Source organism: Triticum urartu, chromosome 5A, assembly GCF_056163025.1.
Source record: "Triticum urartu cultivar PI428250 chromosome 5A, HENAU_Tu73, whole genome shotgun sequence".
NCBI lineage: Eukaryota > Viridiplantae > Streptophyta > Magnoliopsida > Poales > Poaceae > Triticum > Triticum urartu.
In genome coordinates this window covers 644,009,456-644,029,627 of record NC_141877.1, presented here as the reverse complement: position 1 = coordinate 644,029,627, position 20,172 = coordinate 644,009,456, and the positions used below count along the sequence as shown (strand labels likewise).

Genomic DNA, 20,172 nt, shown 5'->3' with positions numbered 1-20,172 from the left:
TCATTCAAACCTTTGGTTCAAAGGAATATAGCAAAGAAAAATTTGATTTTTTGTTCCTTTTGTCTTAGTTTAAGAGTTAAAAACACATGCATTTTATAATCCAAATGGACCTCCTTTCAAAAAAATTACGCACGGAAAACAAGAGTAAGATCTTTAGTAGGAGTAACATAATACCATGCTAGTTATACATTTTCATGTTGTTTGACTATGATTTGACATAATAACATGCTAATTATACCTCCTTTTAAAATTCATGTTGTTTGACTTTGATTTTCATGCTAATTATACATAATAACTAGTGTAAGATCCTTGTTGACATAATAACATGCTAATAACGCACGAAAAAAGATATTACTTTCCTAAAAATGTCACTGAAATAATGGAACATTCATGAATAAAATAGTTGAAACCTACCTAGAGAAAAATATTTTTGATTTTTTGAAACACAAATGAACTTGTTTCAAAGATTATGTTCACGTTAGTAAAGGTTTGGCGATGCAATGGTGTGTGTGTGTGTGCGTGTGTGCGTGTGTGTGTGTGTGCGTGTGTGTGTGTGTGAGAGAGAGAGAGAGAGAGAACGTGGGTGGTGTTCACAACATTCTTGAAACAGGCTTTTGCTCCGCTTTATAAATAAAGCAACTATCATGTCTGTCGTGGTTTTGTCACGGCAGATGTCCTAGAGAAAGGACTTAGTCGTGGAGCCATCGCGACGGGTTAGCTTGAAGGGGTTAAAGCGGACACAGGGACGCAAGAGAGTTTATACTAGTTCGGCCCCTTCGGTGAAGGTAAAAGCCTACGTCTAGTTGTGATGGAATTGATGGGGTTTCGATGACTAGGGAGCAAACAAGCTTTGCCTATGTCTCGAGTTGTTGTCTGTTGTCCTTGAACCGCCGCCGGGTCGTCCCCTTATATACACGGGTGACTCCCGTCGGCTTACAGAGTCCCAATACCGGCTCATAGATGTGTCGGGTTTGGTCTCTACTTATTCCTAACTTACAATACAAGTTAACTACTAAGGCCGGTTTACGGCTACAGGCCTTGAACCGACCATGGGTCTTGAGCACTCATCTGCCTTCTTGGGCTTTAACATACTTAACTACTGACGAAGCTAACCCGGCCCAGACAGGCCGGTTTACGCCCAGTAGTAATATCCCCAACATTAGGCCCCAGATTGATTTGAACGGGTTCATGTCAATCCTTTAACAAAAGCTTCATCTTCAACATCTTCTCATAAATTGGTAAACCTCCATGATATCATCTTCTCTGATTGCTGTAAACCGGAGTGACGTCACCTGTCATAACGAAGCTATCCATTATGCTTCTTTGTTTAATAGATCTGCGGAAATCGAGGCGACAGCCCCATTTCGTGGCCCCTTAATTGTCGCGCCTGACACATGTTCTTTCGCCTTATAAATAGGACCGAAGGGTCATTTCTTTTCTCCCTTCGTGCCTTCTTCGTCTTCCTCGCGTTGCCAGCCTCGGAGCTCCGCCGCCGCCGTCGACCTCTGCCTCATCTTCGGCCTTATTATACCTGAGCCATTAGTTCTACTTATGTACATATTACAACGATGTATATATTATGATTAACTGTAATAAACCGGAACCTCAGCTAAATCGGGGTATCTGTTCTTTTACATCATGTGTGGTTACACGGAGTTGTTCTAAAGCGGCTTCCGGTTTACCCCTTGAGTTCGCTTTGCTAAAAGCATCGTGTCATATCACTTGGAGGATTGGTCGTGTCCGAACCAATACCATACCTCTTGATAGGCGAGAGCCACCAGATCACTTGGGGACTTGGTCACGTCTGAACCACTCATGCCTCTTGATCGGCCTAAGGCCACAGAATCACTTGGGGGCTTGGTCGAACCCGAACCATCGCCATGCCACTTGGTCGGCATAAATGTCACGGTTTCATTTGGGGACCTGGCCGACTAGAACCATAGTTACACCTAACGGGAGCTTGGTCGTGTTCGGCCATGGTAACGCCATTTAATCAGCTCAAATAAACCTTTTTGCAAACTGTTTTCGCATTGCTTTTGCTTCGCACTTTTCTTTGCAAGATACTTTTTTCTTTTTTATTGCGTTCTTTTTAAACCGACAAAGTTTTTCAACCAATCCATTGACGGAACACAGTTCACGTCAATCCGGAGACTATTTGTCCGGTTTGATCCTTGTTGTTAACATCATCTTATGGAGTAACACGGTGTTTATTATAACCCGGCACGGTTTACATGGTAAACCAGCGTCATGTATATATACAGGAGCTGTTATCTCCTCCAACAGTGTGGGTTTGCAAAACTCCGCTTCAAGGTTGGCCAAGCCAACTTCACACTCAACGATGGCAGGTATTATGTATCTCAAAATTTTGGTTATATACTTAAAAAAAATTTGGATGTTTTGACTTCATATATGCAGACATCATATTCCTGGGGCATCGGCACAAACATGCCAAAAAACATAAAAGAAAAAGGGGGGAAAGACCAACAAGTGTCCGGAAGCTCAGGAGCTCTGTGACGAGTCAATTCAGCGCACGGTATCAGTCATGCCGTCCATCATGCGGCCCAGCCAATCATGATTCCTTTGTCTAGATAATGAGTGCCAGTGGTGCAATAATGCAAGGAATTTGAAGATAGAGTCAGAGGAGCGGCTAATAAAATAACATGTTCAATAACCATCTTGTTGCGCGTCGTCGGCAGGGTCCATGCTAAAACGACGAATGCAAGCCAGAAGAGGTGTCTCCTTGTCCCGGTCTAGTTGGCCCAGGTTTGAAGTAACCCGACCATGTCTGGGGATGTCAGTCGGGCCCGGAGCCTCACGGAGAAAGCACCAAAGAAACCGTGCCGCCAAGTGTCCACAACATACATATGCTGTCAAATAACAAAAAAAAAAGAAGATTCAAATATAACTCAAATGTATGGGGATGTATAGCCACTCCGCTAGGTAGTGGATCCGTTAGAAATGAGTTTCCCGCAGATGACTATTCCCGAAGGTTTTAGAGCATTTTTTTTGAGTCCTTGTATGAATTAGGTTTTTTTATTAGTAAAAATAGGCAATACATCTCTTTCCACAGTGTATGAGCAGGGACGCTATAAGTTTTATTGGCAGTCCTTTTTCTTTTCTTTTCCTCTTAATGAATATTGGTACTGGTCCTTTGCTTTTGTCTCTTGCTTGCTTAACGGGGTTTTGTATGTGTCATGTCACGAGATTCTGATCTTACATGCACGTGGTACGGTGATATTTTCATCTGCTCATAGTCGAGAGTGGTGTTCTGGCTTATAGGTGTAGATAAAATGTGTATTTAGACAACGGGTGCATCTACGCCTATGAGCCAAAGTAAATTTCACAACAAAAACAGGCCTCTGTTTTCTCTGCTTTTACATTTTATCTCTTATGATATATCTCAAGATCTTGCTCAATGCCCACACTCATTTTGCTTGCGGGTATAATCATGCATCCATGCTGCCGTGCCATGGCGGTGCCACACACACCAGACAATCTTGTGACACAGATAACTCTCCCCTTTCCCTTTGGCGCCCACCCACCCGACCCCCTTTGCTCTTTACCTCTTTTTTCACTTTGATTTTCCAGGCTTTATTTAGGTTTACCCTTGGACAAGCAAAGCATTTTGTTCCCTTGGCTTTGGCAACTATATAAGGACACTACATCAAATCAGCAATGCAAACCAGGCATCGCTCATACATTTGCGGCTTTCCAATTTGGTCTCAAGCTTTCGCTTCACATTCCGGTCCGGTTGAGTGCGGTGCAGCTGCAATGGCGAGCGTGAAGGTGTTCGGGTCGCCGATGTCGGCGGAGGTGGCGCGCGTTCTCATGTGCCTGTTCGAGAAGGACGTGGAGTTCCAGCTGATCCGCGTCGACGCCTACCGCGGCCCCAAGCGCATGCCCCAGTACCTCAAGCTCCAGCCCCTCGGCGAGGCGCTCACCTTCGAGGACGGCAGCCTCACCCTCTCCGGTAAGCTCTAATAAGCTCTAAGCGGCGGCCGGCAATGGTGGTAGGTGCATGGTTCATTCACCATGGTTTCTGATGATGGTAACCATCTGTGCTGCATGCAGAGTCGAGGGGCATCCTGCGGCACATCTCGCACAAGTACGCCATGCAGGGCAACCCGGACCTGATCGGCACGGGGGCGCTGGAGCGCGCGTCCATCGAGCAGTGGCTGCAGACCGAGGCGCAGAGCTTCGACGAGCCCAGCGCCCAGATGGTCTACAGCCTCGCCTTCCTGCCGCCCGCCATGCCGCAGAAGCTCAACAACGGCGACGGCGATGGCAGTAATGGCACCGGGGCCGTGGTGAACGCGTCGGCGAAGCGCGTGACGGCGGCGGGGGCGGCCAAGGAGGAGGAGATGCGGAAGCTGTTCGAGAAGAGCCAGAGGGAGCTGGAGAAGCTGCTGGACATATACGAGCAGCGCCTGGAGGAGGCGGAGTACCTGGCCGGCGACAAGTTCACCATCGCCGACCTGTCGCACCTGCCCAACGCCGACCGCCTCGCCGCCGACCCGCGCTCCCGCCGCATGTTCCAGCGCCGCAAGAACGTCAGCCGCTGGTGGGACAAGGTCTCGCAGCGGGAGGCCTGGGCCTACGTCAAGAGCCTGCAGCGCCCTCCCACGTCCATCGGCGCCGGCGCCGGCGCGGGCGCCGACGCCGCGCAGAACCAGCAGCAGCCGCGGACCGTCGAGGCGCGGGACGGCAGCAGCAACAGCCACAACTACCAGCGCGACCAGTACGCCGACGCGAGCGACGGCGGCAGCAACTACCAGCGCAACCAGTCCGGCGAGCACAGCGACTACCAGCAGAGCCGGACGGGCGACGCGCGGTACTGATCGACGACGATCGAGCGCGAGCATGGACCTGAGAATGCGCTGATGCATACAGTACCTTTCTGTGTTCCTGTGTTTGATCCGCTGGCCTGTCCACTTCGTCGTAACTTGCTTCTTTTGTGGCCTGCCTGCACGTATGTGTGTTTTGTTTGCACCGGTACCCTTTTCTTTTCCCCACCGTTGTTGTTAATCGTCATGGCGTCTCCTGTGTAATAAAAAGTTTGCCACTTTCTTGATTAAACTGAAGATTGTGTTGTGCGTCAAAATGGTCCAACTTCACTTTCCATGCAAAGGATTCAATTACTTTAATTTTAGATAGAAAATGCACTAGGGGTTGATCGCGGCCTGCTACCCGAGTAAATTGCAGGAAATCATCACTTTGATAACTAGGTTAGCGAAACACTACGTTACTTTCTTTTTGCAGAAAACAATATTTCTTGTGTAATCCCTTTGCAAAAACCATTGATCAATGGCTTTGCCTCGGTTAAGCGCATTTATGATAGATAGGACCCACTAGCTAGGCTAATCAATGGTTTTTTCCCCCTGGTATATCCCCTAGTATTTAGCCCATGTGCCAAGTAAAAGAGGCCCAAAACGCAATTTGTCACAGCCCATTGCGCCCCCCCCCCCCCCCCCTCATGGCCATTGTGGTTGTGGCATACAAGAGATCAACTAGTTAACGAGCACTCCTTTTCTAAAAGAAAAGTTAACGAGCGCTCCTTCGGGAGCCTCGCAATGATCAGCGTCACTTGGCACGCTCTCAGCCATTCGCCATGTGTCGCGTTCTGGGCGCTTTCTTCGGATTTTTTTATTTTATTTTTCTGCACGTGTTTTCAGCTTTTTAAACAGGGTTTTTCCGGATCTTTTTTACGTTTTGGTTTTCCACCAGTCTTCCTTCGCTTTTCTATCACAATTTTTTTTTCTGAAAACAAAATTTTGCGCTAAAAAACGCGTTTTTCCCCTTTCGCGAGAGTCACAGTTTTGCTTCCGCGAGAGGCACGGTTTTGTTTTCGCGAGAGTCACAGTTGTGCCTCTAAACGGAAAAAAACGCGTTTTCTGTTTTTTTTCCTTTCGCGGGAGGCACGGTTTTGCTTCCGCGAGAGGCACGGTTGTGCTTTAGCGACAGTCACGGCCGTGCCTCTCGGAAATGAAAAAAAAACATGTTTTCTGTTTTTTTTCTTTTGCGAGAGTCACGGTTTTGTTTCCGCGAGAGGCACGATTATGCTTTCGTGAGAGTCACGGCCTTACGTCTCGGAAGCCGAAAAAACACGTTTTCTAATTTTTTTTTTCCTTTCACGAGAGTCACGGTTTTGCTTCCGCGAGAGGCACGGTTGTGTTTTCGCGAGAGTCACGGTTGTGCCTCCTCAGAAACGAAAAAACGAGTTTTCTCTTCTCTTTTTCCTTCCGCGAGAGTCACAGTTTTGCTTCCGCGAGAGGCATAATAATGATTTCGTGAGAGGCATGGCCGTGCCTCTTTCGGAAAGGGAAAAAACTCATGCTCCAGGTTCGGTTTTTCCGTCTGGTTTTTTTGTGAAAAAAAATCGTCAAAACCTATTAACATGGGATCTAGTTTTGAAGATCTCGACGCGAGGAATCCAACGCTGAAAGCGGTTCAAGATTTGAACGCGCGGTTTAAGAGATAAAACGTTTTGAATAAACGAATCTATGAAAAAGAAAAAACTCTCAGGTTGCGACATGTGATACACATGCAATGCGCCACTTGTCGCAACCTGAGAAAGTTGGAGTGATCTTTGCAACGAGTACTCCTCAACTATTTTAAGCCGATGAAAATGGAGATATCAAAAAGTCGGTGGTGTTCTTAATCGGTTGGACTGAGATGTAAGCTTAGGTCTGACAATAGTCGATGGGTAACGAACATGTTGTTACCGAGGGCTCTGGCAGGGAAGTGGAACGAGCCATGGCTTTCCCATGATCCCACATTTTACATATATGTGTTTGTTTTAGGTAATTTTCAACGGTAACCCGTAAAAAACCTTTCGCATCTGTCCATTGACAGGGGGAATCAGTCCTTGGATACGGATGCGGGAGGATGCCATCCAACCATAGAGGCATACATCCTGTCTTCTGAGTTTTTTCTAGTCCGCACGATCAAGTAGCCGCATGCAAAGGGCACAAAAATTCAAATAGTCGCATGTAACAGTAGTTCAAATTTGTTTATGCATTTGAATAAACTCCTCAAATGTAGCAGGATTCTGGTCCAGAAGTTGGATAGGATCACCCATGTTCACAAATTCCATAGCTGCGGCAGCATCGTCACCCTCATCCTCAATGATCATATTCTGCATAATCACACAACATGTCATCACCTCCGACAAGGTCTCTGAATCCTATTGTTTTGCAGGTCCACGAACAACTGCAAAACGGGCGTGAAGAACTCCAAATGCCCTCTTGACATCCTTTCTAGCTGCTTCTTGTCTTTGGAAAAAATCCTTTTTTGGCCAACTAGGTTTGAGATGGTGCTGACAAAGGTACCCCATGGAGGATAGATACTGTCAACCAGATAGTAGCCCATTTTGTACTCATGTCCATTGACATTATAGTGGCAAGGAGGAGCTTTTCCTTCAACCAGCCTCGCAAACAACGACGATCATTGCAGCACATTGATATCACTTTGAGACTGCATCAAGAATGATGGTGGGCTTCTTAACATGACCCTGATATTGCTCTTGTAAAGCCTTCAGACAATTCTTCCATTTCCAATGCATGTAGTCAAGAGATCCAAGCAAACCTGGCCACCTTCTTGCTTCTGATATTGACAGGAGCTTCTCTGTGTCTGCCACAGTTGGTTCTTTCAGGTACTGAGATCTGAATACCTCGACCACGGCAGTTGCAAACCTGACCGTGGCATCTCCGCTTGTGCTCTCAGAAATTTGTAGGTACTCGCCCCATGAATCAGCGGCCGTGCCATATGCAAGCATTCGGAGTGCGGACGTGCACTTCTGGTAACCAGAGAAGCCAATCGTTCCCACGGCGTCCTTCTTCAGGATGAAGTAGTCATCGTAGGACCAGACACCATGGTACAAACGATCGAAGACAGTCTTGCGCATCCGAAAATGCCGGCGAAAATGGTCAGCGAATAGTGCATCAGGGGCAAAGTAGTCGGCCATCAGTGTCAAATGCCCACACGCCCTATTGCGGTTGAGCACTAGATGACCTTTGATCGAGCCCTTGAAATTGAGAACATGCTCCTCTGCATGCTCCGCATCTTCAAGGAGCGCCTGCATCATTGCCGTCTCATCGGAGTACTCCTCCTCGTCCGATGAGCTGTCAAATGACTCAACATACTGCTTGTATATGTACTCCAAATCAGAATCCATTGCTACAAACAAGAAGGGACAGCTGTTTTCAACTCCGGCGATTCAGCGAACAGTTGCCGGGCATGGTAGAGGATGGTACCTGGCGGCGGTCAGGGGACAGGGTGAAGGAAATATGCCCTAGAGGCAATAATGAAGTTGTTATTTATATTTCCTTATATCATGATAAATGTTTATTATTCATGCTAGAATTGTAATAACCGGAAACTTAGTAGATGTGTGAATACATAGACAAAACAGAGTGTCCCTAGTATGCCTCTACTTGACTAGCTCGTTAATCAAAGATGGTTAAGTTTCCTAACCATAAACATGTGTTGTCATTTGATGAACGGGATCACATCATTAGAGAATGATGTGATGGACAAGACCCATCCGTTAGCTTAGCATTATGATCGTTTAGTTATATTGCTATTGCTTTCTTCATGACTTATACATATTCCTCTGACTATGAGATTGTGCAACTCCCGAATACCGGAGGAACACCTTGTGTGCTATCAAACATCACAACGTAAATGGGTGATTATAAAGATGCTCTATAGGTGTCTTCGAAGGTGTTTGTTGAGTTGGCATAGATCGAGATTAGGATTTGTCACTCCGAGTATCGGAGAGGTATCTCTGGGCCCTCTCGGTAATGCACATCACTATAAGCCTTGCTAGCAATGTGACTAATGAGTTAGTTGCGGGATGATGCATTACAGAACGAGTAAAGAGACTTGCCGGTAACGAGATTGAACTAGGTATTATGATACCGACGATCGAGTCTTGGGTAAGTAACATACTGATGACAAAGGAAATAACATATGTTGTTATGCGGTTTGACCGATAAAGATCTTCGTAGAATATGTAGGAGCCAATATGAGCATCCAAGTTCCGCTATTGGTTATTGACCAAAGATGTGTCGGTCCGATAAGTTAAGGCTCGCGGAGGGTATCATTATTTTCTGACCTTCACAGATGATTTGAGCGGATATGGGTATATCTACTTGATGAAACACAAGTCTGAAACATTTGAAAAGTTCAAAGAATTTCAGAGTAAAGTGGAGAATCATCGTAACAAAAAAATAAAGTTTGAATGATCTGATCGCGGAGGCGAATATTTGAGTTACGAGTTTGGCCTTCATTTAAAACAATGTGGAATAGTTTCACAACTCATGCCACCTGGAACACCACGGCATAATGGTGTGTCCGAACGTCGTAACCGTACTTTATTAGATATGGTGCGATCTATGATGTCTCTTACCGATTTACCACTATCGTTTTGGGGTTATGCATTAGAGACAGTTGCATTCACTCTAAATAGGACACCGTCTAAATCCGTTGAGATGACACTGTATGAACTGTGGTTTAGCAAGAAACCTAAGCTGTCATTTCTTAAAGTTTGGGGTTGCGATGCTTATGTGAAAAAGCTTCAGCCTGATAAGCTCGAACCCAAATCGGAGAAGTGTGTCTGCATAGGATACCCGAAAGAAACTGTTGGGTACACCTTCTATCACAGATCCGAAGGCAAGATCTTTGTTGCTAAGAATGGATCCTTTCTAGAGAAGGAGTTTCTCTTGAAAGAAGTGAATGGGAGGAAAGTAGAACTTGATGAGGTAATTGTACCTTCTCTCGAATTGGAAAGTAGCTCATCACAGAAAACCGTTCCCATGATACCTACACCAAGTAAAGAGGAAGCTAATGATAATGATCATGAAACTTTGGATCAAGTTACAACTGAACCTCGTAGGTTAACCAAAGAATGTTCCGCACCAGAGTGGTATAGTAATCCTGTTCTGTAAGTCATGTTACTAGAATATGACGAACCTACGAACTATGAGGAAGCGATGATGAGCCCAGATTCCGATAAATGGCTTGAGGCCATGAAATCTGAGATAGGATCCATGTATGAGAACAAAGTATGGACTTTGATTTACTTGTCCGATGATCGGCGAGCCATTGAAAATAAATGGATCTTCAAGAGGAATACAGGCGCTGGTAATAGTGTTACTATCTACAAAGCTCAAATTGTCGCAAAAGGTTTTTGACAAGTTCAAGGTGTTGACTAAGATGAGATTTTCTCACTCATATCGATGCTTAAAGTCTGTTTGAATCATGTTAGCAATGGCCGCATTTTATGAAATCTGGCAAATGGATGTCAAAACTGCATTCCTTAATGGATTTATTAAAGAAGAGTTGTATATGATGCAACCAGAAGGTTTTCTCAATCCTAAAGGTGCTAACAAAGTGTGCAAACTCCAGCAATCCATCTATGGACTAGCGCAAGCATCTCGGAGTTGGAATATACGCTTTGATAAGGTGATCAAAGCATACGGTTTTATACAGACTTTCGGAGAAGCCCGTATTGATAACCCACAAGTATAGGGGATATCAATAGTTTTCGAGGGTAGAGTATTCAACCCAAATTTATAGATTCGACACAAGAGGAGCCAAAGAATATTTGAAGGTATTAGTAGCTGAGTTGTCAATTCAACCATACCTGGAGATTAATTATCTGCAGCAAGTAATCAGTAGCACAGTAATATGATAGTTTTGGCAGTAGTGACAGCAGCAACGGTAAAAGTAACAGCGATAGCAGTTTTGTAGCAAGTGTAACAGTGATGATGCCAGTAGTAACTTAGCAGAAACAATATAAGATAAATTCATAGGCATTGGATCGGTGACCTGTTGGATGATATTCATCATGTGACAGTTATAACCTAGGGCGATACGACACTAGCTCCAGTTCATCGATATAATGTAGGCATGTATTCCGTAAATAGTCATACGTGCTTTATTAAAAGAACTTGCATGGCATCTTTTGTCCTACCCTCCCATGGCAGCGGGGTCCATATTGGAAACTAAGGGATATTAATGCCTCCTTTTAATGGAGAACCGGAACAAAGCATTAACACATAGTGAATACATGAACTCCTCAAACTACGATCATCACCGAGAGTGGGCCCGGTTGTTGTCACTCCGGGGTTGTCGGATCATAACACGTAGTAGGTGACTATAACTTGCAAGATTGGATCTAAAACATGGATATAATGATGAATTCATAAACGGTTCAGATCTGAAATCATGGCACCCGGGCCCAACGTGACAAGCATTAAGCATGGCAAAGTCATAGCAACATCAATCTAAGAACATAGTGGATACTAGGGATCGGGCCCTAACAAAACTAACTCGATTACATGATGAATCTCATCCAACTCCTCACCGACCAGCGAGCCTACGAAGGAGTTACTCACTCCCGATGGGGAGCATCATGGAATTGGCGATGGAGATGGGTTGGTGATGACGAAGAACGAATATCCCTCTCTCCGGAGCCCCAAACGGACTCCAGATCTGCCCTCCCGAGGAAGAACAGGGCTTGGCGGTGGCTCCGTCTTGTCGATCGCGATAATTCTTTCTCCCTAATTTTTTCTGGAAATATGTGATTTTATAGTATCAGGGGGGTCGTCGGCGGGGCCACCAGGTGGGTACAACCCACCTGGGCGCGGCAGGAGAGGGGGCGCGCCCTGGTGGGTTGTGCCCAACCAGGGGCCCCTCTCTGGTGGGTCTTGGCTCCAAAAATTCTTACTATTGATATAAAAAATCCTCGCAAAGTTTCGTTTCATTCCGAGAACTTTTATTTCTGCACAAAAACAACACCATGGTAGTTCTGCTGAAAACAGCGTCAGTCCGGGGTTAGTTTCCTTCAAATCATGCAAATTTGAGTCCAAAACAAGAGGAAAAGCATGAGAAAAAGTAGATACGTTGGAGACGTATCAACTCCCCCAAACTTAAACATTTGCTGGTCCTCAAGCAATTCAGTTGATAAACTGAAAGTGAAATAAACTTTTATGAACTCTTTTGCTCTTGTTTGCATAAATAAGCTTAAACAACACCCAGGTTTTCAACCATCATTATAACTAACCATGTCGACAATAACTCTTAAAAATTATAATGACTCATATCAATGACATAATCAGCTAGCGAGCGATAATAAGATATCTCAAATGGCAACACGTTGTCAAAACAACCATGATATAATATGACAATAGTGGTATCTCACTAGCCCTTTCTGAGACCGCAAAACATAAATGCAGAGCACCTCCAAAGTTCAAGCAGTGAGTAAACATTGTAATTCATGGTAGAAAAGATCCAGTCATGATGCACCCAACATTAGCTATACATAATGCATAAATCATGACAGATGTGCTCTACTCAGTTTCTGGCGCTTGTTTTTAGAAGGTGATGACACAACATAAAAGTAAATAGAAAGTCCCTTCGCAGAGGGAAGCAGTGATTTGTAGAGGTGCCAGAGCTCAGTTTTTAAAACAGAGATAAATGATATTTTGAGACATGCACCCTTCTTATTCACTTCACGACCATCAGTTATCAACATATTCCATGCTAAGCACGCTAGTGACGGTTCCCAAGCAATAAAAGTAAAGATTTTGACTCCATTGTGAGTTTTTGTTTGATTATTTAAGAGATGAAACCTTTTTGTATTTTGCAGTTTGGGACTGGGAATCCCTATTACCGCCCATTTTCTCGTGCGATGGCAAGTGAATAAACACTCGACCTGAGAATAACCCGCTTAGCACGGAAGATATCGACCACCTTCTGTCGTTCCATGAATGATCCAGGCACACAAAACGGATAATTTTTAGAAGTTTTTTAGAGGTGGCACATGCAAATTTACTTAGGACGGCAAGGTAATACGTACTGCATATAGGTAGGTATGGTGGACTCATCTGGAATAACTTTGGGTTCAAGGTTTTTGATGTACAAGCAGAATTCCCACTTAGTACAGGCGAAGGCTAGCAATTAAGATTGAGAAGCGGCCAGCTAGAGAGCAACAACGATCATGACCATGCATTATGCATAAGTAACATTGGACACTAGCATGAGTAGGATATGAACATCATGAACATAAATATTATAGAGGCTATGTTGGTTTTGATTCAACTACATGCATGAACATGTACCAAGTCAAGCCACTCGAACATTTAGAGGAGGATACCATATCATCATACTACATCACAATCATTTTAACACTATGTTGATATCCAAGATAAATCATTACTAGCTCCCAGCTACTTATGCATGGCATGAGAAACTATAATCTCTAACTGTCATTGCACACATGTTTAATCATAATGGGCTGAAGCCTGGATACTAGGTTAAACATATTTACACAAATAGAACAAGTCGAGTTCATACCAGTTTCTCTCTGCCACGGCCAGTTCATCGATTATCGTCATTATTGCCTTTCACTTGCACGACCAAATGATATGAAAATAATAATAGTGCAAGAGTGCCATGAACTAAGTTGGAATCTGCAAAATATTTTATTCAACAGAAGAAGACAAGGTAAAATGTGCTCTTTATTAGTTCAACAGTTATTCATATGAGAGTCACTCAACATTTTCATCGTGGTCTTTTCCTCAGTAAGACTCGAATAAAAAGAAAAGAAATTCAGAGAAACACACTGAAATATTTTTGGAGTTTTTGGTTTTCTTCAACAAGCAAATAAAAAGCAAAAACAAGAAAACTTATTTACACGGGAAAGCTCCCAACAAGCAAAAGAAGAACAAGGAAATCTTTTTGAATTTTCTTTTTAGTATTGCTACTAAGCATGCATAGAAAGTAAATTACTACAACTATTTGTTTTGGTTTTTCTTAAGTTTTTTAAACACACAAGAAGAAATCAAGAAAATAAATCTAAGCATGGATGATACAATGAAAAAGTGTGAACACCGATGATACGTCTCCAACGTATCTACTTTTCCAAATACTTTTGCCCTTGTTTTGGACTCTAACTTGCATGATTTGAATGGAACTAACCCGAACTGACACAGTTTTCAGCAGAATTACCATGGTGTTATTTATGTGCAGAAACAAACGTTCTCGGAATGACCTGAAACTTCACGAAGCAACTTTTTGGAAAATATAAAAAATACTTGCAAAAGATGAAGGCCAGGGGGGCCACCACCTCTCCACGAGGGTGGGGGTGCGCCTGCCCCCCTAGGGCGCGCCCCCCTACCTCGTGGGCCCCCTGGTGCCTCTCCGACTCCAACACCAACTCCATATATTGTGTTTCGGGGAGAAAAAAATAAGAGAGAAAAATTCATCACGTTTTACGATACGGAGCCGCCGCCAAGCCCTAAAACCTCTCGGGAGGGCTGATCTGGAGTCCGTTCGGGGCTCCGGAGAGGGGAATCCGTCGCCATCGTCATCATCAACCATCCTCCATCACCAATTTCATGATGCTCACCGCCGTGCGTGAGTAATTCCATCATAGGCTTGCTGGACGGTGATGGGTTGGATGGGATCTATCATGTAATCGAGTTAGTTGTGTTAGGGTTTGATCCCTAGTATCCACTATGTTCTGAGATTGATGTTGCTATGACTTTGCTATGCTTAATGCTTATCACTAGGGCCCGAGTGCCATGATTTCAGATCTGAACCTATTATGTTTTCATCAATATATGAGTGTTCTTGATCCTATCTTGCAAGTCTATAGTCACCTATTATGTGTTATGATCCGTTAACCCCGAAGTGACAATAATCGGGATACTTACCAGTGATGACCGTAGTTTGAGGAGTTCATATATTCACTATGTGTTAATGCTTTGTTCCAGTACTCTATTAAAAGGAGGCCTTAATATCCCTTAGTTTCCGTAAGGACCCCGCTGCCACGGGAGGGTAGGACAAAAGATGTCATGCAAGTTCTTTTCCATAAGCACGTATGACTATATTCGGAATACATGCCTACATTATATCAATGAACTAGAGCTAGTTCTGTGTCACCCTAGGTTATGACTGTTACATGATGAACCACATCCGGACTAATTCTCTATCACCGATCCATTGCCTACGAGCTTTCCTATATTGTTCTTCACTTATTTACTTTCCCGTTGCTATTGCTATCATCACTACAAAATACCAAAAACATTACTTTTACTACTGTTACCCTTTGCTACCGTTACCACTACTATCATATTACTTTGCTACTAAATACTTTGCTGCAGATACTAAGTTTCCAGGTGTGGTTGAATTGACAACTCAGCTGCTAATACTTGAGAGTATTCTTTGGCTCCCCTTGTTTCGAATCAATAAATTTGGGTTGAATACTTTACCCTCGAAAACTGTTGTGATCCCCTATACTTGCGGGTTAGCAAGACTATTTTCTGGCGCCGTTGCCGGGGAGCATAGCTCTATTCTTTGAGTCACTTGGGATTTATATCTGCTTATCATTATGAAGAACTTGAAAGATCCAAGAACAAAGATTTATCCCTCAACTACGAGGGGAGGTAAGGAACTGCCATCTAGCTCTGCACTTGATTCACCTTCTGTTTTGAGTAAGCTTGCGACACCTAAAACTGCTTCTGCTATTCGTTCTGATATGTCGCATGTTATTGATGATGCCACTTCTGCTATATATGATACTTATGATGAAACTACTTATATGCTTGATACTATTGTGCCACTTGGTGAATTTCTGGATGAACAACTTGCTAGGGCTAGAGAGATTGAAAATATTGAATCTGATAATACTGATGAAAGTGATGATGAAGAATCACTTGTTATTCCTAAGGGTTATGTTTTTGATCAAGAAGCCTCTTTAGCTATTTTAGCTTGCAAAGATAGATACGAAATTAAGAGGTTATTAGCTAAATGGAATAAGCAATCTCTAAATGCTAGAATGAAACCTGACCCTGCTTTTGCTACTTCACCTATCTGTGTTACCGATAAGGATTATGAATTCTCTTTTGATCCTGATATAATTACTTTGGTTGAATCTGATCCTTTTCATGGTTATGAATCTGAAACTGTTGTGGCACATCTTACTAAATTAAATGATATAGCCACCCTGTTCACGACTGATGAGAGAACTCGTTACTTTTATATCCTTAAAATATTTCCGTTCTCATTAAAGGGTGATGCTAAGATATGGTTTAATTCTCTTGATCCTGGTTGTGTGCGTAGTCCCCAGGATATGATTTATTACTTCTCTGCTAAATATTTCCCTGCTCATAAGAAACAAGCTGCTTTAAGGGATATATATATATATATATATAATTTTGTGCAAATTGAAGAAGAGAGTCTCCCACAAGCTTGGGGGAGGCTTCTCCAATTACTTAATGCTTTGCCTGATCATCCTCTTAAGAAAAATGAAATACCTGATATCTTTTATAATGGACTAACCGATGCCTCCTGAGATTACCTGGATAGTTGTGCTGGTTCTGTTTTCAGGGGAAGAACACCGGATGAAGCTGAAATTCTATTGAATAATATGTTGACAAATGAAAATAATTGGACACCTCCGGAGCCAATTCCTGAGCCAATTCCTAAACCCACTCCGAAGAAGAGGGGTATTTTATTTATCAATCCTGAAGATATGCAAGAGGCAAAGAAATCTATGAAAGAAAAAGGTATTAAAGCTGAAGATGTTAAGAATTTACCTCCTATTGAAGAAATACATGGTCTTAATTTACCGCCTGTTGAAGAAACATATGATCTTAATCCTGTACCTATTGAAGAAACTCATGGTCTTGATAACCCGACACAGGTAGTAAAGGTAAATTCTCTCTATAGATATGATAAAGCTAAAATCCCATTTACTAAATTTGCTAGCCCATGCTTAGATGAGTTTGATAAATTTATGGCTAAGCAAGAAGATTTTAATGCTTATTTTGGTAGACAATTGAAACACAATTCAAATATGCTTCAACACTTGGGTGATTATATGGCTAATGTTAAAGGTGAACTTAAACTCATTAGTAAACATGCTTCTATGGTTACCACTCAAGTAGAACAAGTACTTAAAGCTCAAAATGATTTGCTCAATGAATTGAATAGTAAGAATAATGATAATGCTGTTAGAGTTATGACTAGAGGTGGTAGAATGACTGAGGAACCTTTGTATCCTGAAGGCCATCCTAAGAGAATTGAGCAAGATTCTCAGAAAATAATGTAGATGCACCTAGTCCTTCTAAAAGGAAGAAAAAGAAAAATGATAGGACTTTGCATGCTTCTAGTGAACCTATTACTGAAACACCTAAATATCCAAATGATATTTCTATTTCTGATGCTGAAACTCAATCTGGTAATGAACCTGAAACTAGTAATAATGTTAATGATAATGTTCATGATGATGCTCAACCTAGTAATGATAATGATGTAGAAATGGAACCGGATGTTGATCTTGATAACCCACAATCAAAGAATCAACATTATGATAAGAAAGACTTTGTTGCTAGGAAACACGGTAAAGAAAGAGAATCTTGGGTTCAAAAACCCATGTCTTGTCCTCCCAAACCATCCAAGAAAAAGGATGATGAGGATTTTGAGCTCTTTGCTGAAATGATTAGACCTATCTTTTTGCGTATGCGATTAGCTGATATGCTTAAAACGAATCCTTATGCCAAGTATATGAAAGAAATTGTTACAAATAAAATAAAGATACCGGAAGCTGAAATTTCCACCATGCTTGCTAATTATACTTTTAAGGGTGGAATACCTAAGAAACTTGGAGATCCCGGTGTACCCACTATACCATGCTCTATTAAAAGAAACTATGTTAAAACTGCTTTATGTGATCTTGGAGCCCGTGTTAGTGTTATGCCTCTCTCTTTATATCATAGACTTGATTTGAATAAGTTGACACCTACTGAAATATCTTTGCAAATGGCTGATAAATCAACTGCTATACCTGTCGGTATTTGTGAGGATGTGCCTGTTGTAGTTGCAAACGTTACTATTTTAACGGACTTTGTTATTCTTGATATTCCCGAGGACGATAGTATGTCTATTATTCTTGGAAGACCCTTTTTGAATACTGCAGGGGCTGTTATTGATTGCACTAAAGGCAATGTCACTTTTCATGTTAATGGTAATGAGCATACGGTACACTTTCCGAGGAAACAACCTCAAGTTCATAGTATCAACTCTATTGGAAAAATTCCATCGATTATATTTGGAGGTTTTGAATTTCCTCTTCCTACTGTCAAGAAGAAATATGATATTCTTATTATTGGGGATGTGCATATCCCCGTTGAGGTAACATAGTGTTATTCGAAATTTCTCCGGTTCCATGTTATTCGGAATGAGTTCGCTAACAAGACTTGATCAACCTTGTTAGTGGATTCCTTTTGACGATCATGAGATGGATGAAACTAGAAGGCACAACCTTCTGTACCCCACTTTTACTTTATGTTATTTATATTAAATAAAATAAAAATAAATATTTTTCTGTCTGTTATCTGACTATCCATGCAATATAAAAATACCCCGAAAATAAAAGTTCTCCAAATGCCCTGAAATTTAAATATGATTTTTATAGAATATTTGAGAATATTTGGCACTGAGAACACAGCAGGGGGGTCAACCACCTGCCCACGAGGGTGGAGGGCGCGCCCCCTGCCTCGTGGGCCCACAGTGGCCCTCCTCCATTTATTCCTGCACCCACACACTTCTTCTTCCTCCCACAAACATGAATATACAGCTCAAGCCTGAGTCCAAGATCGTTTTGCTTCCATTTTTGATCTCCTTACTCAAAGCACCTCTCAGAAAACTGCTTGGGGAGATTGTTCCTTGGTATGTGACTCCTCCATTGGTCCAATTAGTTTTTGTTCTAGTGCTTTATTCACTGCAAATTTATGATGCCTAGGTGACCATGTTCTTGAGCTTGCATGTCAAATTTATATGGTTCCAAGTAGTTTCGATGCATGATATAGGCCCTAGGCACTTGTAGGAGTAGTTGCTATCAATATTATTGAGTTTGGTTTACTTTTATTTTGAAGTTACTAAAAATTTCAGAATTTTTCAGAAAATGATGAAGAGATTTTGAGGGGCTCATCGAGCCAAAGCTCGAAGGAAAAGGCACCAAAGCCTAAGTATAATCTGCCTCGCACCGCGGAGGTTTGGGCGTGTGAATGGCCTTCCGATTATTTCTTGAGAGTAGCCGGGATTTATGAGAATTTTCATGAATTGGCTAAAAATGCAGGCCTCACCGCTTTCCTCCACGACCAATGCGATCAGTATCTCTTACTCATAAATACCTTTGTGCAAAATTTTCATTTCCATTCTAGGAGCTCACCACCTACGGTGGAGTTCCATTTATATGATGAGCATAAGGAGATGTCACTTTATGATTTTTGTCGGGTTTGTTTAGTCCCTTTCGAGGGCAAGACAGAGGAACCACATCGCAATGATGTGGACGGGTTTATTGATACAATCATTGTAGGGGAAACAAGGAAGGTTTCCGATGCACGAATCACTAGCATACATTTCCCTGTTTTACGCTATTTTGCATTATTTGCTAGTCGTTGTTTAATTGGTCGCGGAAATTGTGGAAACCTTAGTATCCCTGATATTATTATTTTGCTCCACGGTTTATACAGTGATAACTCTGTTAGTATGGGCGGCATTATTGCTAAACGGTTAAGTCTGAACCGTACCAAGGGCCCCATCTTTGGAGGCATCTATGCTTCACGCCTAGCTGCACATTTTAACATACCTATTAGGCATTATGAGAAGGAAGAAAAAGTGATGCCTCGTGTTTATTGAGATTATAAGAGTATGGTGGCACATGATTTTATCGTTAAGAATAGGGAAGGAGAGCTTAAATACAAATTGTTCTTTGATAAACATCATCCTGAGACTATTACCCTGCCTGCTCCTTCTTTGTTTGATTTAGTTGTAGGCCAGTACCTTGTTCCGCTGAAGGCTATTCACGCCTACTGGAACCCTGCACCAGCCATGGAGCCAGAGCTGGAACCACAAGTTGATCCTTCACGACAGTCTAATTACCAGTGGGATCCGGAGATGGTTGTCAGCCAGTGGCAATCGGAATCTTCTTCTTCTTCTCAGTACGACCCCAACTATTATTATGGATATCCGCCAGGCTAGCCGTGCCATAGACCAACTTAGGCCAAAAGCCTAAGCTTGGGGGAGTACGTATTTCCCACCGACATTACATTCATGTTCACACACTCATTGCTAGATGTCGGTGCTCATACTTTTTCATTT

The 20,172-nt window shown here is 42.7% G+C and overlaps 2 protein-coding genes across 2 annotated transcripts; one reads left to right on the top strand and one right to left on the bottom strand.

Annotated features, from left to right (window-relative positions):
* Nucleotides 1–3,752: 3,752 nt before the first annotated feature.
* Nucleotides 3,753–5,076, top strand: LOC125528185 (glutathione S-transferase F10). The gene is made up of 2 exons (XM_048692691.2): nt 3,753–3,970; nt 4,072–5,076. The coding sequence occupies exons 1-2, from the start codon at nt 3,772–3,774 to the stop codon at nt 4,836–4,838; spliced, it is 966 nt and encodes a 321-aa protein (XP_048548648.2). The 5' UTR covers nt 3,753–3,771; the 3' UTR covers nt 4,839–5,076.
* Nucleotides 5,077–7,462: 2,386 nt separating this feature from the next.
* LOC147973709 (uncharacterized) lies at nt 7,463–8,173 on the bottom strand. The gene has a single exon (XM_087524766.1). It carries the CDS (start codon nt 8,171–8,173, stop codon nt 7,463–7,465), a length of 711 nt encoding a protein of 236 aa, XP_087380892.1.
* Between the last annotated feature and the right edge of the window lie 11,999 nt (nt 8,174–20,172).

Coding starts and splice junctions, on each gene's coding strand:
- LOC125528185 (XM_048692691.2), top strand. CDS start 3,772: ATGGCGAGCGTGAAGGTGTTCGGGTCGCCGATGTCGGCGGAGGTGGCG. Junction 3,971..4,071: donor CGGCAGCCTCACCCTCTCCG/GTAAGCTCTAAT, acceptor TGCTGCATGCAG/AGTCGAGGGGCATCCTGCGG.
- LOC147973709 (XM_087524766.1), bottom strand. CDS start 8,173: ATGGATTCTGATTTGGAGTACATATACAAGCAGTATGTTGAGTCATTT.